Source organism: Monodelphis domestica, chromosome 7, assembly GCF_027887165.1.
Source record: "Monodelphis domestica isolate mMonDom1 chromosome 7, mMonDom1.pri, whole genome shotgun sequence".
NCBI lineage: Eukaryota > Metazoa > Chordata > Mammalia > Didelphimorphia > Didelphidae > Monodelphis > Monodelphis domestica.
The window spans coordinates 1,790,087-1,814,639 of record NC_077233.1 but is presented as its reverse complement, the minus strand read 5'-3'; the positions used below and the strand labels follow the sequence as shown (position 1 = coordinate 1,814,639).

Genomic DNA, 24,553 nt, shown 5'->3' with positions numbered 1-24,553 from the left:
GGGGAAGAGCCAGTGAGTGTCCCTGGGGCCCAAGGCTGGGTGGTGTGTCTGGATGCCCCTAGCTTTGGAACCGGCTTCCCCTGGGGTTAAGGAAGGCCACTGGAGCCCCGGTTCCTGCTGCCTCCTGCCACCCCCAGCCCCCCAAGTCGGTGACGGACTCCAGAGACCCCGAACAAGCCCTTCTGTTTCTACCAACGACGCCACAACAGAAGCCAAACACGTGTTGGGAATCCAGTAAGCAGTCTTATTGACGGAGCCCCAAAGGGCAGCAGTACAAACAGAGAAATGGGGGGCCCCTCGGAAATGAGCCTCAAAGGCTCCCTGGGCCCACTTTTTGTGTTTTCCCCCTTCACACCAGTCAAGTCTTTCATTGGTTCCAAATCTTTCCTAAAGCCCAAGGAGAGAACCCAACGGGAGCTGTTGGCCCATCCACATTTCCAGACTGGCTTGCCAAAAATCATGTTTTTCAGGCATGTCCGAGGGAGGTCAGCCACCCCTTCTGTCTACAGCCTAGCTCATGGCAGGGGCCCCGCAGCCCTGGAGCACACATAGGGCCAGGCTTTGTGGGCATCTGCACCTGCTGCTTCATCAGCGTGGGGAACAGGTGCCACACCAGCCTGGCACTACCTGACCCCCTCGCCAGTGTAGACAGCTGCAGGAATCTTTGTGGGAAGTAGTTTGGGGCTTGATGGAGAGGCTGCAATCCTGTCTGGGCCAGCATGTGTCTGAGGCAGAACTCAAACCCAGAGCCAACAGCCTGACTCCCAAGCTAGGCCTCTGTTCACAAGACTGGGAGGAGCTTCACCCTGAAGCCTGGTCGTTCCGCAGCTCCTGGCCCCCGAAGGACATTCTTCAAGGCTTGGCTTTCCTCTTGGCTGCTTTATGCTTCTTCCGGCAGTCCTGGGGAAGCAAGGTTGAAGCAGGGGATGGGACCAAGGCTCCACCCACCCTAGTCAGCCCAGAGTGGGCAGGAGCCCCCCATGGCCTGGTTTTAACCTGGCATCCCCCCTCCCACTCACAGACACCTCTGGGTGGGGCCCTCTCCCTTCCATTCACCTGCAGTAGGACCATGGTTCTGGATTCCCAGTCTTCACTGCTGGCACGGCTTCCTGAGCCTTGCCAGAATGACTCAGGCCCCACTAAAGAGAACAAAGAAGCCGATTGTTTCTGGAAAACAAAGCTGAGGAGGGTTTTCCCACAAACCCACAAAACCGGTCCTTGCACCCCACCAGTGTCCATCCAGCCTGTGGGCAGACCAGCGGGCACAAAACCCTGTCTTGGGTGCTGAGCGGCTGTGTGACTTTGAATCTTGTCCCTTACATGGCTGAGCCTCAGTGTCCCCAGCAGTAAAATGGGGATCCTCCTTCTGACTGCATCCTTCAATGGGGAGGCAGTGAGCAGCGTTCTTCACAAACCTCTCCTAGTACAACATGCTGTGATGACCCACTACTGCTAACTCTCAGGATTCTGGGATGGAGACTTCTAGGAGCCCAGCAGGGCACAAAGGTTCCCCAGGGCTCCAGAGGGCTCTGCCAACAGGGTACAAGCACTGAGCAGGCCTCCCGGCTGCAGGGCAAGGGGCCCTCGAAGCCTGACTCAGCTGGTGTGTCTGTTCAGTTACTGAGGAGGTGTGATCTGACTAGGTCCTGGTAGCTGGTCAGTCCCCACTCAGCGCAGCAGAGAGGAGTTGGGCTGCCCAGGCCAAGGGCCAGAGGGGACAAAAGGGTAGGTCAGACCTTGGGGGCTGCTGTGGAGGAAGGCTGGGAAAGGGAGAGGCTGGCAGCCAAGAAATCAGTGAGCAAGGATCCCCATTCTTTAGCCAAGGACATGGAGAGGCCGGGAAAGCAAGGGGAGCCCAGGGGAGTGTCCAGGGTCCAGAGGAACCTCTGAGGGAATGGGGGTAGAAGCAGAAAAGGCAATGAAGGAGGGAAACCAGGGCTGAGGACTAGAAGGACCCAGGCATGGGCAAGGGAACCAAAAGTGTGGTGTGGTGTGGTGTGGTGTGGTGCGGTGCGGAAGAACTCATGGTACAGGGTCAAGACTGGGCTGAGGAGCCCAAGGCCACAGCCAGAGGCCATGCTGGGAGAAGAGGGAGATCTAGAGAGTGGAGAGATGAAAGAGGATGAGTAGAGATGGCATGATTCCAGAGAGTTCAGTTAGGGGCAAGGCCCAAGGGTTTGCCCATTGCTGGGGCAGCCAAGGGAGAGCCTCGACTGGCTCCTCTCCCTGTGAGTTTAAGGGCCAGCCCTTCCCTGCACAAGTCTGCCAAGCTGGCCTTAGTGGGAAGTCTTTAGTCAAGAAGGAGCCTGGATGACGAGCAGACAGAACCCCCCCCCCCCAGGGGAGGGGGGCAGTGGAGACTCAAACCCCAATGACCACAGCTCAGCCGTCATCTCAACCTCCAGGCATTTGACCCGAAGAAGCGCTTCCCAGATGGTCGGATGGAGAGCTCACTTGTTTTTAGAAATGAAATGAAGATGAGACACGAGAACCCCCCAAAGAACCAGAGCGGGAACGGTGAGCCTGGTGGAAGAGGCCCAGGACCTCAGCCAAGAGACGCCAACTCTCAGGAGACCCAGGAGCAACTCGGTTCCAAGAGGTAATGGGAAAAGAACCACCAAATCGAGAAAATGTGAGGCCTCAAACAGAAAAATTGACAAGAGACGGGGGAGGGAAGCGGAAGCATCGCCGCCCCCCAGAAGCCAGACCCCCTTAAACAGTCCCAGCAGCATGTTTCAGGATCTCATCAAAGAAGCACCCCAACCCTGAGAGCCCAAGGCAAAGTGGGACTGGAATCCATCTGAGACAAACCTCCAAGGAGCACCCCAGGAACAGCAGGACCCAAACCCAGGCTACTGGGACAAAAGGAAGCTCCGTGAGCAGTCACAAAGGAGGAATTCAACGCCCATGGAAGAGCCGTAGTCAGGGTCACCCAGCAACACTGAGCCTGATTCTAGAGGGACCAAAAACGCCCCAGGAATCCCAAAGGAGAGCCCAGAGCTAAGGAGTGGGAAAAGGCCGACTGGAGAGAGAGATGCACTTCGGCTTTAGCCCAGAGATGATGCAGGTGCCCCTGGCCCCCAAATAAGCATCATGGTGGGAGGGAGAACAGACAGGGCAGGGGTAGCACTGATGGGCCCTGATGACCTCAGAGGGTATCAAAGGAAATAGAGAACGTGTGCATACGTGTGTCCATGCATGTATATGTATGTGGGGAGGGAGTTCTGAAACTGGAAGCTCCTCTTCCAAGTTGGACAAAGGAGGGATGACACACACACGCACACACAGGAAATGGAGGAAAGGGGAGGACTCATGGGGGATGGTTTAGTCCTGAACAGAACAAACGCTGAGGGGGAGCCCAGAGGCTGAAGGTGTCTGAAGGGGATGGGACGCTTCTACCCTTGCTGGGGCTTCCCATCCCCTGATCTGCCTCTGGTCAGCCTGGCTTCCTTCTCCCTCCTGGGCCTTTCCAAAGGACACTCCAAGCTCCTGCAGGGGTCAGCCCTTCAGGCCCCTAAGATCAGCTGCTCTCCTTATCAAAGATGCACAGAAATCTCCCCCACCCTCCTGGGCACCCCCCACTCCCCTTGGCTGTTCAGGTTGTTTGCCGAGAGAAGGCAGGACAGAGGCCCCAGGGTGGACAGCTGGTCCCTACGCTGCCCTCTGGGGCCTCAGCTCTGGAATTCAAGGATCCCCTTTTCCTGAGGTCCAACTGGGCCACCAGGATCTCAAGACGCCCTTTCCCAGCTTACCCCAGAACTCTCCCACCAGTTAAAAACAAAACCAAGCAGCCTTACCACCTAATCGTTCATCGTTCTCGGAGAAAAAGAAAAAGCGACGGGCTGGTTTTTCAGGTAATGGCACTTCCCTGGAGAGGCACAAAGGAAGCATTTACTCTCAGAAGTGAATGACCAGGGCTGGGGAAGGAGATCAGGCTGAGGCTGGCGCTTTCAGGACAGCCCAGGCTAGGCCCGAGGGCAGGGGGCCCCATTTGCAGGAGGCTCTCCTCCTGCGGCCACCCCATTCATGGCTAGGCACGAGGGCAGGGCCCAGTTCAAGAGTCAGACTGCCTGGTAACCAGTGAGGTACCAACACAAAGTCAGAGTTTCAGGCCTTTGCCAACAGAATCCAAGCAGGCGTTGGTGAGAATGTGTCAGACAAGGCCAAGGAGAAAACATGCCCCACGTGACCCTGGGTCAGGACGCACCAGCCCATGTACATGAGTAAGGGAGGCCCAAGGATGCTCTGCGCACAGGGCGAGGGTTCTAGGTCCTTGCCTGCCTGCTGGGGGACGGGGGTGTCACCTCATATTTCCTCTATTAACAGACACAAGTGGTGCAGCCCTACTTCCCTCATCCTCCCCTAAGCACATCAGGACACCTGGGAGAACCTGTGACTGGTCCTGCTGTCTGTCCCTGCCCAGCAGGTCAGCTGTGCCCCGTGTTGTTCTCTAACTACTGCAGAGAGCCTGGTGCACGAGGGGGCCTCGTGAGGCAAGTGGCCATTTCAGCCAGTGACCTAGAAATCCCGCCATCTCGAGCCTGGCTTACCCTGTTCCTGCTGCCTCTCGGCTCCCATCATCAGGCTCCACTTCCTCCTCCTCCTCCTCCTCTGAGCTACTGTCCTGGAAACGAGGGTCCTGCTGCCAGGCCATGCGCCCAGGTGCCCTTGCTTCAATCTTGTATGGCTCTACACAAATGGAACAGGTCAAGGAGGCCCCAAAGGGGAATGGTGGCTGAGCAGTGGACTGGGGGGAGGGGGGGGGGGCTGCTGGGATCATAGATTGGCTGTGAGCATTCCTGGGCAGATCGAATTTAAAAAGAAAGCCCTGAGGGGATGACCCCTTCTCCTCCTTTGAGGCCACTGTGCACCGAGTGACCAAATGCTTGGGAATCCATTCCAAAGTGCAAGCACACACACACACGGAACAGCATGCCCACCCCTGAATCTGCCCAGCACACAGTGGCACTCTGGGTTCCCCAGGCCCAAGTCCCTTCTTAGATGGGGTATGCAGCTAAGCAGAGGTGTGAGGGGGACCGATCTCCGGCCAAAGCGGGCCTGGGCTTCCTCCGCTGACCTTCGGGGCAATCAGTCACGCTCCCACCATCCCCGACATGGCTTTCCCCTCTGCTTCCCGTCTCACAAACTGGGCCACCAACATGGCTTGGGCAAGGTGACTGGGTGGCCTGAGATAAGGGCCAGCACCAACCCCTAAAGTATCTGAGGTTGGTGACCGAATTCTCTCTTCTGCTTCTCACTTAACTGCCAGAAGAGATGCATCCCCAGACCACAATTCTCCTTGTGACCCCGTATGAGAAACAAGCCTTCTGCCTGGAGGAGAGGGGAGCAAGTGCCCTGAAAGGCTCCCAGAGGGACGACCCGAGGGTCCAGGAACACAGGCAGGGCATGGGGTGAAAGACCTCCAAGATTAAAGTCAGAAATGATAGCCGATGGAGGAGGAAGCCTCACGACTCGAAGGAGAGAACAAAGGGGCTGAAGGGCCCCCCCATCCTCTGAGTGGAGCACCAGTAATGGCCCTACTCGAAGCCTTGCAGACAGAATTCGCATCCCACCTTGGGGCCCGGAGGCCTAATCCCAGAGGGGCCTCAAAACCAAGGGCACTGTTGAGTTGTTGGGCAGCAGGCAGATGCCCAGAGGGCAGGATAGCCACGGGAATCCATCGGACCAAGGGCCTCCCTTCTACGAGGTTCTTCGGGGGTCAATATCTGATGGTGGCACTTGGGATTAATTGCTGAGTCTGGGGGCTGCCTCTGCCTATACAGGGCAGGGGGCTTCCTCCTCCTAATAATAGCGGCTATCACTGATAAGCATCCACTGTGTGCCGGGATGTGCTATTCTCACTGGATGCTCACAGCCATCCTAGGAATTAGGAGCTATGATGACTCTCATATTGCAGATGGGGAAACTGAGGCTATTCAATGACTTGTCTGGGGTGTCTCCGCTCAAGAGCCTGAGGCAAGATCGGCAGAGCCAGGTCTTTCTGCTGCAGGCCTGGTGTGCTGATGCTGGGATGGAAGAAGCGCCCCCCCGCCCCCCAACATGGGGAGAAGTGACCACGTGGCTTCTCTTACCTTCTTTGGCCCCATTGCTGTCTGGACCAAAGAAGGAGAAGGTGAACTCGCTGAGGCCCGCTGAGGGGGCCTCAGTTGTCTCCAGCTCCTCAGGTGTCTCGTTCCAGGGCCCAGTGGCTCCCGTGCCCCCTGGGGCTGGCTCTGTGGCCCTGAACCTGTCCTTCAGATCAGCAGCGATGCTGTGATACAGGTCCTTAGACACTTCGGGCAGCTTCTCTGCTTCCTCCCTCTTCTTCCTGCGTCTGGCTTTGCTGTCACAAGCAGAGATGTGGCCGTGAGGGGCAGCCTCTAGTCAAAGTCCAACACCTGCCCCTCCACCCCCCGAAGGAGCAACAGAGAGGGCTGGGCCTTTACCTTTCCTTCTCCTCGGGGTCTGTTTTTCTTTCAAACGTGGCATGGTCCAGTCTCGTTGGATCATACCGTACGATATTCCTATGGTCAAGAGCAGAGGAATTGATTAGTGGCCCAGACAAGGTGGCTGAGCAGGAAGGGAGGGAGGGAGTGGGGCCCCCAGGTCCCCACACAGACTGAGGCCTCATCTAGCACCACAGTTCATGCCCTGAGGTTCGGGGGCCTGGCAGGACCCTCAGAGGCACCTCCCCATGAGCAGAAACATAGAGGGGATGCTCGCACCTGAACTGCTTGGCAGCCATTTCTTCTTTGCTCAGTTTTGGAGTTGGATGGCCAATGTGTAGAAGGTTTTGAATCATGTCCAGGTTTTTCTTTTTCTCAGCAATGAGCTCCGCTTCCTCATTTGTTTCTGCTTTTTTGGGCTCTTTAAGACAAAGTGGAGAGGGAAATGTTACAAACTGCCCTTTGAGGGAGACCCTGGGCCAGCCCCCTCTGAGGCTGACAGATGGAATCAGAACGGGGCCTGGATCTCCTCGGGGTCCTGACCCCTAAGTCCATGATCCTGAGACCCAGGTCTCATCCCTTGCACCCACAGCAATCTCCCTCCTGCTGCCCTTGGCTTTCTTTGAGACTCCTGATGTCCTCCTGATCCCGCAATGCTAAGGCCTCCCTTCTGAGATCACCCTCCATGTCTGTACGCCATATCTGGGGGAAGACATCACTGTGAAGCCTAAAGATTTAGAGTAGGAGGGGTCCCTGGGACCTACGTGCCAGCCCTCTTCTCATTTAATAGAAAAAGAGCCCAAGGTCCAGAGGGCCCCGAAGCACAAGGTAGAGAATGGGAGATGCAGCAGCTGCAAGGCCAGCTCTCATCCTTCTGTGCCAGGCTCACTCCCTCCCTTTAAGCCACATGGACTTTGGGCCAAAAGGGGGTTGCCCCAGTCCTGGAGAGGAGCTAGGAATGCTGACTCGAAAGAACGAGTTTTGAGATTCTGATCGTTAACAAAGTCAATGCAGCCAAGGTTCCAGGGTCTGAAATATGGCATCCAGACTCTTGGTTCCATAAGTAAACTTCCCCCAAAGCCATTGGGGCTCCAGGCCAGAGCATCTCAAGAAAGGACATCCCAGAAGGTCCCTGGCGGATGACCTGCCCAAGGCCACACGTCCTCTACATCTGCATCTAAGACCTCCGTCACCTGTCTCACCCAGTTTCTTCCAGGCTCTCCCCTCGAGGCCCCTGCTGTCGTCCTAGTCATATAGGCTCCACCTCAATGCCACCCTAGAAGCTTCATACCCACATGGACTCCTGGGTTCAGGCTTGCTGCTTTTCCCTCGACAAAACCCTTCCACCCCCTTCCTCTTCCCTTGCTGACCTCTCCCTCTAGTCTGGAGGTGGGGAGGGAGGAAGGCTCCAAGTATTTCTTGGAGCTGCTATATGCCAGGCCTGGTACCAAAGAGTCCCATAATCATCACCCCCATTTGATCCTACCACAGCTCTGAGAGGCAGGTGATCTGACCGTCCCCATTTTATAGCTGAATAAACAGAGGCACACAGGGGCCAAGTGACTTCAGCAGGGTCACACAGCTAGCACTTTCTCCACTGTGACACCTCCTAATGGCTTCTTAGAAGCTCAAAGTTCAGGGTTGACCATAGCCCATAGCCCTGCCCTTCCAGCTACTCTCAAAGCCCTCCACAATCGGGCTGTTCCAGAGACCCCTGAGACCTCACTGCCCATCATTCTCAACATGCACCCTGCCTCATTAAAGCGGCAAGTCTGAGACAGGACACGCCATCTCTGCCCTGCTGCCTTTGCACAGGCTGACCGGTCCCTGGATCTGCCATGTTCTCCCTTCTTCAAAGCTGAGTTTGCAGAGCACTCTCCTAGAGGGAATTCTTCCCCGTTTCCCTGTATCCTTTGTTCATCAATTATGTATGTGGTACTTGTTTTGTTGCCCCCTCAAATAGAATGGCAGCTTGATGAGGGCCAGACAGGTTTCACCTCTCTCTGTCCCCTCAGTCAGTGCTCGGCACCGGGCCCGCTGGTACATGACAGGCCCTGAAGAACTTCCCACTGGACCGAATGGCAAGAGCCAGTAGCAGAATCAACACGGCCCTGCCTGAGGAGACTCCGGTGGCCAAGGGTCAATGTGGTACCTTATCAAAGAAGGTCCAGGGTTAGAGATTCTGTGATCTGGGCTGGGGTAGTGACAGCCCTCAGACATCCCCCAAACATCTTTCATGCATTTTAGGAAAGCATCATCATCAAAGCTAAAAATAAAAAGTTGGCTTCTCCGAATGTCACTGAGCTAAAATTCGTCCCTCTCCTTACATTCCTGCTAGCTGGGCCTCCTCGAATAGCCACTGTCTGCCCCAGGTGCCAGGCCAAGCCCGCCTGGGCTCTTAACCTGCCAGTACCAGGGAGAACCAGCCTTGGCCCAGGAGGCTTCCTTCTCAGCTTGCAGGGAGGCAAGAAGAGCCACTTGTGGGGAGGAGGGCTGGCCAGCAGCATGCCCAACAGATGGCCCCAATGGGATCCTTCCATCTAAGGGGGAAGGCCCTTCACACCATGGCAAAAAGCAGATGAGTGATGGAGAACAAAGAATCGATGGCCCCAGGAGGGGAACCTGGACAGTATGGCAGGGGTGGGGAAGAGGGGCAACAAAAGTCAGTGGAGACAGAGGCATTAGGGAGGTAGGAGGGGCTAAACATACGGAGGCCAGCTCCCCAATAACGATGAAAGAACTGGGCTGCCCCAGGAGCTCCAGCTGGTATATACCTGCACCGTTACTCAATTTGGGAGGACCAAAAAGGGACATTTGTGGAGACCAATCATGTTCCTCCAGTGAGATGAGAATGGCCTGGTGGTCAAGAGAGGAATCAAGGCAACAATGAAACACTCACCCTCTGCTTCCTCTTCCTCTTCACTCTCACTTTCCAAAAAGCGAGCATCCATTCGGAATCGGTCATCAGTCCCAAAGTGCGACTGTAAGTTCATGAGCTGCCCAACAGAAGACACAGACATTCAGGACCTGATCCTGATCCTGCAGGGGGCCAGGGATGGGGACTGGATAAGGAACTTTCCTCTGAGAGAGGGAAGAACTCCTGGGCTAGAAAACCCCTTCTACCAGTGAAGGTTGGCCCTGTTGGCCCTCAAACTGAGAGTTGGGGAGAAGAGCACCAAAAGACGAGGGGGTCTGGTAAGGGTTGCCCAGCCTCCATGACAGTTCCCCCACCCCCCACCTCATTGGAGAACTAGTCATCCAGTGTCCACACTCCAACCCTGATGGAATCAGACCCATCAGGACAAGGAAGGAATCACAAAAACCTTGCTCCCCATAGTCAGGATTCAGAGCCAAAGGGCATGGGCTGGGGCAGGGAATCACCTGAAAAGACAATTCGTTAAATGCTCATTATGCTGCGGTTGCTGCTCTCAGCACTAACCCACCTTCTTTCCAGCTTTGCCTTCAAACTGGGGCTTAATCTGGAATCGGGCCTCATCATCATCACTCTCCTGTTCGTCATCCTCACTGCTCTCAAAGAGTTTCCCAGAAGTCTTACCAGTCAGATCCTTAAAAAAAAATCAGTTACTTTGAGTTGCCTGAAAATTTTCTGTTTCTGTGTCATACTAATATCAGTTACAATTTATAAGAATCCTTTTGAAGAAAACAAGTAGTATGACCATGAGGATCTTGCTAAGAGAAATCATCACATTCAACCCAGCAGCCCAAGTAGGACTAGAACTCGGATCTCCTGTTTCTCGTTGTCATATGTAAGGCAGCATGGGACAGATTTGAGAAAGATGGGAGGAAAGATGTCACGGAGCTGAGACTGGAGTTAAGTCCTGAAGGAGTAAAAGGACTGACTGCATCAATAACAAAACCCAAAGAAACTCAATGAGCATCTCAACAGATGCAGAAAAAGCCTCTGACAAGCTACAACTTCCATTCCTATTAAAAATCCTAGAGAACACTGGAATAAATGGAGCTTTCCTTAAAGTGACAGGTGTCATGGTATACTTAGAGACTCAACCAACAACTTAAGCAAAGTTGGAGGACATAAACACCAGCCTTTCTCCATTCTACCAAAAAAGCCTAACCGCAAGAGACAAATCCCATTTAAAATAACAAATTTCTACCAAAATTAATCGACCTATTCAGTGCTAGGCCAATAAAACTACCAGAGAATTATTTCACTGAGCTGGAAAAAATAAAAATTCATCTGGAGGCACAAAAGGTCAAGAATATCAAGGGAATAAATGGGGAAAAAAATGAAGGCAGAAGGCCTAGCCATACAAGACCTCAAACTGTGTTCTAAAGCGAGAATCATCCAAACAATCTGGTACTGGCTAAGAAGCAGAGTGGAAGACCAGTAGGAAAAATTAGGTACCCACCACACAGCAGTAAATGACCATAGCAATCTAGCGTTGGATAAACCCCAAGAAGCCAACTTAAGGAAAAACTCACTATTTGACAAAATCTGCTGGGAAAACTGGAAAACATTATAGCAGAAAGCAGGCATAGACCCTCACAACATATGTTGAGATAAAAGTTAAAACGGATACGATATCTAGAAATAAAGGATGGCACCATGAGCAAAACTGGGTAATATGAAATCAGACCTATGGATAAGCAAAGAATTTATGTCCAAAGAAGACGCAGAAAACAGGACAAGATAGAAAATAGATAGCTGATTACATTAAATTAAAAAAGCTTTTGCCCAGATGAAGCCTATGCAGTCAAGATTAGAAGGGAAACAAAAAGTGGGAAATTTTTATAGCAAAGGTTTCTGAAAAAGCCTCATTTCTTAATCTAGAGAGAACTGAGTCAAGTTTTTAAGAATATGAGTCATTCCCCAATTGATAACTAGTCAAAGGATATGAACAGGCAGTTTTCAGAGGAAGAAATTAAAGCTATCTAGTGTCCTATGAAAAATGCTCTAAATCCCTCTTGATTAGAGAAATGCAAATGAACAACATCACACCTAGCAGACTGGTCAAAAGGAAAATGATATATGCTGGAAGGGATGTGGGCAAACTAGGCTACAAAACACTACTGGTGCAGCTGTGAACTGGCCCAACCATTCTAGAAGGCAATCTGTAACCATGCCCAAAGGGCCATAAAACCATGTAGACCCATCGATGCAGGAAGACCACCCCTGGGTCTGTACCCCAAAGAGATCAAAGATCAGGAAAAAGGATTTACTGTTATAGTAGCTCTTTTTGTGTGGCAAAGAACTGGAAACTGAGGGGGTGTCCACTGGTTGGGGAATGGCTGAACATACAACTATGATTGTAATGGAAGACTATTGTGCCATAAGAAATGACAAATAGGATAAGCCAACTGCCCCCCCCCCCAAAAAAAAAACCTGGAAAGACTTATATGAAGTGACACAAAGAGAAGTGAGCAGAACCAGGGGAATCTTGTACTCAGTAACGTACAATGACGAACTGAAAGACCAAACCAGGTCAACAAGGCAAGGAACCAGGCCAACTATAAAGGACTCCTAATGACAAAGGACATTAGTCACCACCAAAGGAGCTGTTGGAGTCTGACTGCAGATCCCAACAGTCATTCACACCATTTCCTTCATGGGTATTTTCTCGTGTGTCAGCCAGTGCCTTTTTACACAACGTGACCGAGAGCACATGTATAACCGATCTCAGATTACTTGTCACTTCAGGCAGGGGAGAGGCGAGGGGACAAAAAATTGGGATGGCAAAATGTCAGATGACAAATGTTTAAAATCCCTTCTGCAGCCAATCAGGGAGAAAAGTGTGAAAAGGAGATTGGGAGTGAGATGTGGAGAGTTAGTTGGACAATGCACATCAGTGGCCATGGAAAGGGAGCCCAGAGAAGACCAATGGGCCCCCGAGCAACACCTAGCTCTGGCCAGTTGGCCAGCCCTGCAAACTCGAGCGCTGCCCACAGGGGCCCACAGCTGCAGCCAGCCAAGGGCCCCAAAGGAGCCCTGTTTGTTCCTTACCTGCTTTACTCTGTTTTCAGGAAGAGGTTGCTCACTGCCACCTTTCTCTTCTGTTTCTTCTTCACTGTCAGAGCCAAACACGATGTGAGTTGGTTTGCTTGCTAGAGAACTATCCTGGGGGAACATGGGAAGCATTAGAGAAGACATCCAAGTGTGTCACAATCATAAATCTAGGTGCTGCCCAACAGGTACACGTGCCCAGCTCCCCACCTGGAGGCTGGGCAGCATCTCTGCAGGCCCCATTCTCAGCAGTGTTTTGGTGCTTCTCTGTGCATTCACTGCTTGCCATTCAGATGTGCCAAGCCAAGAGAACCTGCTGGCCCTCAGTTGTGCTGCCAGTGTAGACTAACCACACAAAGATCAACATGCGTGCTCTGGAGAGCGCTAAAGGAGTTGAAAAGGTCGTTGACCAATACACCTCAACATCTCATGACCTCTGAGAACTAATGTGTGCTCAGCCACCCCACCCGGCTTTTAAGAGAAGAGTCAACTTGGGGGAAAAGGGCACAGCCCCTCCCCTTACTTACAGGGAAGCCCTTGTAATTACCACTGCACTCACCACGCTGGAAAGAGCACTGCGCACCAGCTGCTTCTGCAGCTCCCGTTCTCTCTTCCTCTCCTCCAAGGCTGCCAAGCGTTTCTGATTATCCTGGGAGTTCTTAGGAGGGCTGATGGCATCTGATGAAGGGATCTGAGGTGGGGGGCAGTTGGTCTCCTCCTGAGATCCTCTCGGGGCCTTCCCTTGCATACGGGAAAATGCACTGACTCTTTCAACAGAGACCTGGATGGGTTTCTTGGCATGAGTTTTCAGAACTACAGGCTTGGGCTCTTGACCTGGAGAAGGTCTGAGGGGGAGGGAATCACTCTTTCCTTGCTTGGGTTTTCTCATTCCAGCATCACTTCCCAAGTCTGTCCTGTGAGTCTTCTTAGTGTCCAAGGATGACAGGCTAGAAACCGAACCATTTTCACATTCAGAACCAGGGGTAGATGACTGTCCAGTGGAACACTGGTCCCTGCTTGCTTGTCTCTTCCTTGGAGCTTTTCCAGGACAATGTGCAAGACCATCTACCTCATTTGTTTCCCTTCCATCTTGAGGGGGGAACATTTCCTCACTGGAACAAGTATTAGAACCAAAGGCCTGTTTCCCCACAGAATTAGCAGAAGCTTCCTGGTTCCAAGAATGACCTTTCTTGTGGGCAAAGCCACCTGTGTCCCTAAAGGGTTTTCTTAGGGTCTCCCCTTCATAGAGGGCTCCCACACCTTTGAAAGCCTGAAACTTGGATTTCCACATATTCTCCTGGGGTGGCTTCCGGTCACTGATCTCTTCCCCTTCTAAGAGGGAAGCCAAAATGTCACTGGGATTGATGCACTGGGCCCTTCTGTTGGAAGCCTTCCTCTTCTTCTGGCTAAAATCTGGGACCTGTCTCCTGGGGAGATCCTGCTCAGTACAATCGTCACTGTCCTCTGCTTTCTGCACACCTTCACTGGCCAGTTTTTCTAGATCAGCCAAGGTGAGGTCAAGGCGATAGCAGTTCGTCATCATGGAGTCATAATCCAGGTTTTCTTCAGACCCATCCTCAGATTCAGGAGGGGTACAAGGCAGTTTTTTAGTGGCCAGCTTTGTGCTGGACTCTTTTTCGTTACCAGAGGAATGTCTCCCTTTCCTAATTTCTGTAGCATGACCAGAAGATGGATGGTCTGTTCTATTTTGCAAACAGTCCTTCTTCTCTTTTGGTTTGGCTTTCCTTTTTGGTGATGTTTTGGCCTTGTTTTTGCTCTGGTCACCATTTTTGCCCCCAGCAATGATTTCATCCGTGTCCCCTGAGTCATATTCTTTGTCACTCTCAGCAGGATGACTGCTGTTTGAGCAAGAAGCTTGAGTTCTTTTATGCTTCACCCCTGAACTGGCTGGACTTGGCTTGAAATCACTGCTGACCACTTCAAAGGAATCCCTTTCGGTGCTGTCTGTCTCAAAGACCATCTTCTGTGATTTCTTCTCTTCTGCTATCATAGCTTTCAACTCATCTTCAGAATCAATATCATCATCAGACATGGTATTTCTGCTCCTGACAAAGGGAGATTTTGAAGCTGGAAGAAACACTGTCTCTGGTTTCTGACTGTTCTTATGTCTAGAGGATCCTGATGTAGGAAGTTCAACTGGACTGAGATCTGCTTTTTGAACATCTGGCTGTTGCGCTACATTTGGAGGGGCTGGAGAGCAGTGATTTCCCCCCACCTTTGCTCTTTTAGGAGGGCAATTTCTGAATGCAGGAAACTGTCCCTGTCGTTTCTTACTCATTGTGTCATCTCCTCCTTCCAATTTCCAAGTGAGGTCAGAAATAGAGACAGTATTTGTGACATCTTGTTCAAACTTCTTGAGGTTGTGGCAATATTTTGATGGATCATATTTTAAGATGTTAGGAAAAGTTAAGGAAGAAAACAAGACCAGAATTCTGCAAAACCTGTGTGGTACAATGGACTGGATCCCAACTGAGCGTCTAAAAATGAGCAGTTTCAATGAAACAATCTTTCCAATTCTTGAAAACCTTGAAACAGCGAATACTTTCAGGTCTATGCATATCCGGCTCAGGGTCTCATACCTCTTCTGTCATTAGCTAGCAACAATCACTCTGGACTGGGAGAAGAGGAAGAGTCCAGCAGCTCCAAATGGCCCACTCTGGGCTCCCAAGCTAACATTCCCACCCCAGGGCAGTCCAGTGTCAGGAGTGTCCTATGAGACTACAGACTGAGGCAAGGGAGCCAACAGGGATACCAAGATGGGATCTCCAAGTGACGAGATTGTCTCTCCTCCCTCCCTCCCAAGCCAGTCTTAACTTATTCATGGCATTTCATTGGGAGATTATGGAAAAATACTCATCACCAAGAATGTCACTGATCTTCATTGAACAGGGCCTAAGTCTTCTGTACGTACTTCCCCTGAACCCATCCTACAGACCTTAGGGACCTTAACTTACCTAACACATCCTTTCTGGTTAGGCTTATGGTTCCCTATGGCTTATACCCTGGGCTCATAGGCCTTCCCTAAGCTGGTTCCACTCTGCCTAACCCACTCCTAAACTTTGAAGTCAGTCAATCCATGAAGATCTGGAGGGACCCTTAAAGAGACCGGGCAGAGGCACCTCCTCTCACGGTGCACTTGGCTGCCCCAAGCTCATGCCTACACCCTCTCTCAAGTGGACTTGGTTTAAACTCTGACTCTACTCTGCTGCCTCCTGCTCCCCCCCCCCCCGCCCCCCTTTCTGGACATCATCTCTCTCACAGTCACCAAACTCACACTCCCCAGAGACTTTGGACCCAGTGTTTTGTGTGAGCAAGGAATTCATGGTCAGTTAAGGATGGCTACATGCTGGGGTCAATAGATGTCTGATGGCTAAGTGATCGGGCCCTAGCCCCAAGAGCTCTGCAACCAAGTCCCTCAATGGCTGGAGCAATCAGAAAGGATATTTTACGTTTATTCTGACTTCTAAGGTGAAGGACAGGCAATACTCTTCCAAATTTACTCACCACCCAATCCTAAGAGAAAGAAAGCAATGGATTTAGTAACATGAAGAACCTAGATTCCCAGTACTAAAGGCAGTGCCAACAGAATGACAAATTCCAAGCCAAAAGCAGACTGGGATCAATCATGCAGTGTGGATTTGGAGAGCAGAGAGACGAACAGCCCTGTGGAAAGTGGATGAGGAGATGGATAGAGGGCAACACCATCATGCCAGGCATTGCAGGTATGAGGGGGAACCTGTTGGCTTGAGGGGCTACCTGACTGCTCCCCATCCTGATGCCTGCTGGTTTCCTCCAGGGCTTCAGAGACCCCAGGCCCAGAGCCTCAAGGAGTCACACTTGCCTTGTGTCCTGGGACTTCTGTTCCTGGCACAGCTTTCATGTGGAACTCCAAGATGCCATTCTTCCCCAAAGATGTCTCTGAGCCTGCTGTAGGGCCATCTGAGAACTGTTGTTCCTGCTTTGCTTTGGCTTGCTGCCTCTCCTTTGCCAGTCTGACACCCATAACACCAACAAGAGGGTCAAGGCAACCCCTCACCTCTGTAGAACCCTTCCCTCCCAGAGGTAGGAGAGGGGACTCCCACCGAGTCCCTTCTGCCCACTGCCCAGATGTCTTCTGTATCTAAAAAGTCCCCTTCCTTTCCTCTCCCATGCTTCCCTCTAATAAAGGTCCTCATCTTAGGACTTTGTCCTGTACCCCTTGATCCCTCTCTGGCCTAGATCTCTTCTTCCAGAAAGGATCTCTCTCCTTCACCCCCCAATCTCAATGACCCCACAGTTTCACTGTAGCTCTGTATGTGAACAACTCTGTGATTTATACCTGTCCCACCTCACTCCTGTACTCCATCTGCCTAGGGCCTCCCAGGACAGTCTGCTGTGCCCTGGGGGTGGATGAGCAGAGAGGACAGTGGGGATCCTGGAACAAAGATTTGGGACTCATGCTTCTGAGAAGGGGAGAATAGGGGCAGCTGGTGGATGATCTCATAGACTGTCCATTTCCCTCTCTCTAGCCTTAGCATGAGGCAGACACTTAATAAGACTTGCCTGAAATCTACCAGTGGTCTGGAGTTCTCCTTGGCCTGGCACTCAAGGCCCTTGGCCGGGTGGCATTACTGAGCCCCAGTGACTATTCACAACAGTTATGGCATAGAACTACTTCCTGCCCACTCCTCCACACACTTTTCCCTCTGTTGCCCTCTAAGTCCTTGGCTCAGCTGCTCCCTGGGCCAGGAATAGCACCCTTCCCCCATTTCTAAACTTATCCACACTAATGGCACCACCTCTAGGAAGCCAGCCTGGGAATGGGCTTAACCTCCCTCTCTTCCCCCCCCATCACATAAGTGTTCTTTACAGCTCAGGCTGAATTGAGCCATGGCTACTTTGAAAGCAAGGTGCCCTGTCTAGTCCAACCCCATGGGTCACTAAGCATCACATACAATGTCCCTCCTTCATGCAGTTAACATACCAGGTGATAGTGTTAACCTCTAGGAAGCCATCATTCCCTATGGGGAATCCAAAGGACCCTGGGATTCAAGGCCCAATTGCACCTCCCTGCATGAACAGAATTCTCCCTGTCCTCGAATCCTCCTCCCATGCTCTCCTCACCCCGTCATAGCCCAACTGCTAGGTAGCCCCCTCCTCCCGCAAGCCATCAGACTCTTCCTAGCATCAGTGCTGGTGCTAAGGGGCACCCCATGGCCAGGCTCTCCTCCTCATCCCTAGGGTGGCCAATGTGGCCATACCTGTGCAAGAAGCTTTCCTTGGCCAACTGGACCTGTAGGGTACCACCCTTCCATGCTGTCTTGTTCAAGGCCGACAGACCTGAAAACCCAAGAATCCTGTCTGTCCCTCCTTCATCAGTGGGCCTGGCACCAGGCACTGGCACCTGGAGGGTCCTCAGGATTCTGCCCCATGGGTCCAGCCAGATCCCCTCCATGTGCCCACCCTGTGGCCTGGGTCAGTGTGGGAGCTCCAAAACCAGGGTCTAGGTGGGTCCAGAGCCCTCACTTTTCCCCCTTCCAGGTCTGGTCAGGCACAAGCTTCCCAGAAGCCCCTCAGGGATGCCAGGAAACTTGGAGCTGGCATCCCTTCTACCTGTGCCCTGGCTCCCTGATGGCCTAGGGCCTGCCCTTTTCAGGACCTGGATGGGGGCGATGACCCAAGGTGCTGCTCACATCTTTGTAGGGCTGCCTCGGATAATGCTACGTTAACATATGCGAAGGTCTTCTCTGGGTTCCCTGAGAAAGAAAGGGACAAAAGTCTGGTCAGAGCTGCCTCCTGAGGGCTCTGGGTCCTGCAAGGCGCTTCTCATCAGGCTTCTAGCTGTCCCAGAGGATGGCTAAGCCCCAGAGGCGGCCTTTTGTGCAAGTTCTAGGGCTATCCGGGGCCACACAGCAGTCTCTCCTACCTCCCCTCCTGCAGGAAGTCCTCCTAGAGTCCCTAGGGGGTTCCTGCCCTCCTCCCCCTCAACATGGACTAACCCCAAACTTGTAGCCTAGTAAGATCTGATGAACTCCAAATTTTAGGGCTAGCTTGTAAGTTGGAGACCCCAAAGCTTGTCCTTGTTCCCGTGAGAATCCACTCCAAGGGAATCCCAGGCTGGCAGTTTCAGACTGAATAATGAACCCCAAGGGAAAGACAATCCCTGTCAGGTGGGGCCAAGCCCAAGCCAAGTGACTCTTCTCGTCTCCGAAGCCTCTCCCACTGCATCACACCCTTTTTTCAAGGACGGAACTCAGGACCTTCAGCATATGAGACTGACAAGCTGTCTACTGCGCTAAAGAGGACAAGCTTTGGGGTCTCCGACTTACAAGCTAGTCCTAAAACTTGGGGTTCGTCAAGTCTTACTAGGCTACAAGTTTGGAGTTTCCAGATTCCACGTTGACATCCCAGAGAAGAGTTGAGCAGTCTAGAGGGTTCAGGGAGACCTCACTGGGGATCCAGGGAACAAAAAGAGACAACGGTGAAAGTGGGCGTGTGCATAAGCAAGGTCCTGAAAAGACACCCCACTCCCCAGCCGCCTCTAAGGAGTTAGCCTCTGGACTTGGGGCCCTCGCCCCGGGTCTTACCGAGAACGTCCACCCGAGACACGAGTTCGACCGAGGACACGGCCCCGAAGCGGCTCAGCTGCGCACGCACATCATCCTGCGTGACCGTGGGCCCGAGGCCACCCACGAACAGGCGCCGCTCCCCACCACTCGCAGCCATGGTCTACTCGGTTGTCTGAGCCTCGCGTTGCGCGGGCTTCCGGGCCATGTGACTTAAACTTCCGGTCCCGGGGACACAGCTTTCCGTTTTCCTTCTCCCCAGTCCAAGAGATCCAGTGGCTGTGTTTAAAGTTCCGGTGCTCTGTTCCCAGCTCGCCGACCTCTTCGGTCTCCGACTATATCTCAGTCTTCAGTGCGTCTCCTTGGGTCTCTCCGCCGTGACCCATAGTGATGGCCGCACTCAGGCGTCTGCTGAGTGAGGGAGCCCGTGCACACCCCGCGAGCTCGGTTATCCAGGGGGAAGCAAAATAAAGCGACATCTTCCCCTACTCGCTCCCTCCCTAAATTCGTGCTTTACGACCCCGCCTCCCCGACACTGCGCATGCGCAGAAGCAGATGTCCAAGTTTTTCCGTGCCTGTCTCTGACGTCACTCGAGGGCCGGCTTGGGACCAAACCAATCCTCCAGGAACGGAGGTTGGGCAGCCACTGATTCCGGGACTTCACTCCCCACACACGGGGTAGCCGACTCTCCGGGGAGGGCAGGCGCGTGGCTCTCGTTCTGCTATCAGCGCCGCCTCCAGTGTTCCCCAGACTTGGTGGGTTCGGATACTCCCCCCGCCCCGTGCTCCATCGTCCCCCCCCAAGGATTCTCGAAATTGGTACGCTCCGGTGGCGCGCGGGAGGCTTGAACAGCTGGGTTCGGGCGCTACAGCTGCGGCTTCCCTCTGGAATCATCTGACCGGACCCAGTCATGGAGAGGGAGCTAGAGGCGCCGCGGCAGGAACTCCGGGCTCTGCGGAACGAGATCGCGGCGCTGGAGAGGCGCCTGGAGCAGCCACATCACGCTGCCGTCGCCCCGGAGCCGGAGTCGGAACCAAACCGGTAGGCGCTTAGCCAAGGGGCCCTGGGCGGCTGCGGGATAAGGGAGAGACGGGACACCTGATGGAGGGCGTAGGGCGCGGACAAGTCTGGAGCCCGGTCCCAGGGCTCAGAACAGGCAAATCTGGGTTCGGGGCTGAGACGGCTTCCCCAAGGTCTGCCAAGGGCTCTTGGTCAAGCAGAGACTAAGGAGGAGTGAGCAGGCCCGGGACAGGGGCCCAAGGTAACGAGCAGGCTAAGCAAAGAGAGAAGGGAGGGAACCAGGTCCCCCACCTGCCAGGTCACTTTGAAGAGAACCAAGCTGAACGCACAGTGTCTCTTTCTCTCTTGGGGTGGGGGGGAGGGTAGGGGTAAGGGTGGGGTGCTACACATACCTCTCTGAGTAATTGCCCCGCATCTCCCTATTACAGACTCTTCAGCCAAGAAAACTACGAGCCTGGGAGAGAGCTGCAAACACAGCTTGGCCATCTAGAATCGGGCCTTTCGTTCCTCTCCAAGCTCACAGGCTTCAGAATGACTGATTACTCCATGACAAGATTAGAACTTCCAGCAAGTGCCAGGAAGACACAGAAAAGTAAGCCTTCATTTCCCTCTCATTCTCTTGCCTCCCTTATTGACTTTTAGCAAATCCCAGTGAAATTTCCTTTGAAATTGTATCCCAATGGAGAGCACCTTCAGGGTGTGCACAGGGCATCCAGCATCAGTTCACACAAACCCTCATCCTAAAAGGTACCAAGGCTTGTCAATTTCACCTAATGCCACATCTCTCTGCAGCAGCTCTTGTGGATTTCACCCACATGACTGACACCTCAGCCACTGCCACCATCCTACATGCCCCTTTCTCTTCTCTGACACTGCCCCTCACCCCACCCTGCCTGGACCACTGCAATAGCTGCTGGGGCCTGCCACCTTCCATTCAGCCACGGAACACAGATCTACCTATGTTACCCCCTACTTAGTGAACTCCGGTGGCTCCCTGTTACCTCCAGGGACCCATACAAAATCCTGTTTGGCTTTCAAAGCCCTTCATAACCTGTTCACTCCCACCTTTTCAGCCTTCTTACACCTTAGCAACCCACCACACCCTCTCCCTCCCTCCAGCTCCCTGTCAGTTTCTCTCTTCTCTCTCTGTCTGTCTGTCTCTCTCCCCCCTCTGTCTCTCCCTCTCCGTCTCTCTGTCTCTCTTTCTCTCCATCTTTCTCTGTCTCTCTCTCTCTGTCTCTCTCTGCCTCTGTCTCTCTCTCTCTCTCCCCCCCTCTCTCTCTCTCTATCTCTCTGTCTCTTTGTCTCTCTCTCTCTCTCTCTCTCCCTCTCTCTCTCTCTGTCTCTGTCTCTCTCCCCCTCTCTCTCTCTCTCTCTCTCTCTCTCTGTCTCTCTCCCTCTCTCTCTCTCTCTCTCTCTCTCTCTCTGTCTCTCTCTGTCTCTCTGTCTCTGTCTCTCTCCCTCTCTCTCTCTCTCTCTCTCTCTCTCTCTCTCTGTGTCTCTCTCTGTCTCTGTCTCTCTCCCTCTCTCTCTCTCTCTCTGTCTCTCTCTCTCTCCCTCTCTCTCTCCCTCTCTCCCTCTCCTTCTCTCCCTCCCTCTCTCTCTGTCTCTGTCTGTCTGTCTGTCTGTCTTTCTCTCACCTTTTGGTCCAGTGGCACTGGCCTCCTATCTGTTCTGGGAACAAGAGCCTCAATCTCTTGGCCCTGGGTATTCTCTCTGTGTCTCCCCCAGGCCTGAAATGTCTTGCCACTTTATCTCTGCCGCCCCTGCCCCCCATTAGGTCCTTCCTCCCTCTGAGCTACCTGCCGTTTACGTGTATGTGCCTTGTAAGTGCCCAATGGTTTGCCTGTCATTGCCCCATTAGAGGGTGAGCTCCCTGAGAGCAGGGCTGTGTATTGTCCTTTCCGTTCTTTGTGGCACACTATAGGTGCTTATTAAAAATGCTAATTTCCTGACTGACCACCATGGAATCCTCCTTCGGCCGATGGCTCTTTAGAAAGTAGCCTCGGGCCTCTGGCGCTGTGCTGTGGTCCTGCTGCTTTCTGTCTCCAGTCTGGTTTTGAGGCTCAAACTCACAGGCCTTGTGGGGCCTGTGATTGTTTTATTCACATCTGTCAGCTGGGCTGAGGGGATCAGGAGGCTGGAAACTGATCTAAGGCTGGGGCAGTTGGGAAGAGCCTACTGCGTGCCAGGTGCTGGCTAAACTCATGAAGCACCTACTGTGTGCCAAGCACTGTGCTAAGCGCACTGGAGATTCAGAAGGAAGGAGGCCAAAGCCAGTTTCTGCTCCTGGCCATCACCTAGGCCCAGGCCATGGGCAAAGGTGAGGAGGGTGGCCTGAGACGGGAGGCTGCATTAATCCTGTGGCCCCTGGCAGGTTTTTGGAGGGTTCACGAACGTGGGCTTGATTTTCTGTGTCACAGATGAACTGAGAGTCCTGCGAAAGGGCCACCTGGCTGGAAGCTGCTACACCGTTAACTTTCAACTAGAATTCGAGCTTCTGGAAGTTCAGGTAAGTTGGAGAGGACGTGTAGGGGTGAGAGCAGAGGGGCGGCCGATGGGGCTCTGCTTCCTGTCTGTCTGGACTCCGTGGGTGTTGGATCCCTTCCTCCCCCGTGTTCCAGGTGATGTGGAGACTTCCCATCCAGTTCACTGGGGGTGGTGAGATACCTGTGGGGGAGGCAAATAGAGCTGGCCCAGCAAGTTGTGGGAAACCTCAAAAGATGACAAGATATCCGTGAAGCTAAGAAGTACCAAGAACTGGCCAGGGGTGGGGAGAAATCACAGGAGGCTTCTTGGAGGAGGAAGGCTGTGAGCTTGAACATACTCAGGAATTCCAACCAGGGACACTGAAGGCAAAGAACCTTTGAATCATCTTAAAAGCTGGCCGGTGGGCAGAGCTCTGCTCTCTGGGTAGCTCTCATCCCCATTTTACATATAAGGAAATGGAGGCAGGCAGGGGTCACTCAGCTAGTTAGTGTCTAAAGTAGACTCAGCCTCTGGTCTTCAGACTACACACCAGTGCTCTGTACACTGTGATTGGGAATCTTGTCACAGCAGATGGCCTGTGCAAAGGCTTGGAGATGGGAGATTTCCCCTCGTGGCTGAGAAATAGCAGGGTTAGCTGGAATATGAGAGATGAGAGAAAGGTCTGGGGAGGGGGGAGATGGAGCTTTCCAGGCACGAGGAATTTGGGCCTCTGCCTCCACCACGGCCACTGCTGCTTCCCGCCCGATGCTCTCCCACAGTTTTCCCACCATTATCTGTCTCTGCCAGCTCAGAGCTTCTGTTTCTCCAGTGTGAGCAGACCAGGGCCAGTCCTCTCTCCTGCCCAGCTGGTTAACCTGTCGGTCCGGTCCTGTCTAACGCTGCCGTCCCTGAGCAATCCTAGGACTTGGAGGAGCCCTTATTGCCTTGTCACTCACAGCCTTCCACGGGGAACTGAAAGCCTGGCCCTTCGGGCTGCCATGACACCCCCGTCTAGCACCAGGCTCCCTCGCCGATCCCTGAGCAGGGAGTGATTGTAGGGTCCCTGTGAGCGCAACCGAGTGAGGACAGAGCTCCATCTGAGCAGGAAGGGACCACAGGACGCCTATAAGCGTAAGCGAGTGACCACAGGGCCACATCGAAGCAAGGAGAGCCTGCAGGACCACTGGGAGCTCGAGGGAGTGACCACAGAGCCACATCTAAGCAAGGAGAGCCCGCAGGACCACTGGGAGCTCGAGGGAGTGACCACAGGGCCACATCTAAGCAAGGAGAGCCCGCAGGACCACTGGGAGCTCGAGGGAGTGACCACAGGGCCACATCTAAGCAAGGAGAGCCTGCAGGACCACTGGGAGCTCAACCGAGTGAGGACAGGGCTCCATCTGAGCAGGAAGGGACCACAGGACGCCTATAAGCGTAAGCGAGTGACCACAGGGCCACATCGAAGCAAGGAGAGCCCGCAGGACCACTGGGAGCTCGAGGGAGTGACCACAGGGCCACATCTAAGCAAGGAGAGCCTGCAGGACCACTGGGAGCTCAACCGAGTGAGGACAGGGCTCCATCTGAGCAGGAAGGGACCACAGGACGCCTATAAGCGTAAGCGAGTGACCACAGGGCCACATCGAAGCAAGGAGAGCCCGCAGGACCACTGGGAGCTCGAGGGAGTGACCACAGGGCCACATCGAAGCAAGGGGAGCCCGCAGGACCCGTATGAGCTCGAGGGAGTGACCACAGGGCCACATCGAAGCAAGGAGAGCCCGCAGGACCACTGGGAGCTCGAGGGAGTGACCACAGGGCCACATCGAAGCAAGGGGAGCCCGCAGGACCCGTATGAGCTCGAGGGAGTGACCACAGGGCCACATCGAAGCAAGGGGAGCCCGCAGGACCACTGGGAGCTCAAGGGAGTGACCACAGGGCCACATCGAAGCAAGGGGAGCCCGCAGGACCCGTATGAGCTCGAGGGAGTGACCACAGGGCCACATCGAAGCAAGGGGAGCCCGCAGGACCACTGGGAGCTCGAGGGAGTGACCACAGGGCCACATCGAAGCAAGGGGAG

The 24,553-nt window shown here is 53.5% G+C and overlaps 1 protein-coding gene across 4 annotated transcripts; it reads right to left on the bottom strand.

Moving 5' to 3' along the window:
- Positions 1 to 223: 223 nt before the first annotated feature.
- Positions 224 to 19,496, bottom strand: NOL8 (nucleolar protein 8). Of its 4 annotated transcripts, XM_007505810.3 has the most exons (16): positions 19,014 to 19,495; positions 18,120 to 18,182; positions 17,688 to 17,766; positions 16,289 to 16,439; positions 15,892 to 15,960; positions 12,986 to 14,842; positions 12,427 to 12,540; positions 9,890 to 10,012; positions 9,346 to 9,442; positions 6,726 to 6,867; positions 6,447 to 6,524; positions 6,093 to 6,343; positions 4,551 to 4,689; positions 3,798 to 3,868; positions 1,057 to 1,139; positions 224 to 900 (listed from the first exon to the last, which is right to left on the bottom strand). In XM_007505810.3, the coding sequence occupies exons 1-16, from the start codon at positions 19,150 to 19,152 to the stop codon at positions 853 to 855; spliced, it is 3,504 nt and encodes a 1,167-aa protein (XP_007505872.1). In that variant the 5' UTR covers positions 19,153 to 19,495; the 3' UTR covers positions 224 to 852. The 4 variants fall into 4 exon arrangements, with proteins under 4 accessions (XP_007505872.1, XP_007505873.1, XP_007505874.1 ...); XM_007505811.3 differs by lacking the exon at positions 17,688 to 17,766 and having other exon boundaries at positions 18,086 to 18,182; positions 19,014 to 19,496; XM_007505812.1 differs by lacking the exons at positions 17,688 to 17,766; positions 19,014 to 19,495.
- Positions 19,497 to 24,553: the final 5,057 nt, after the last annotated feature.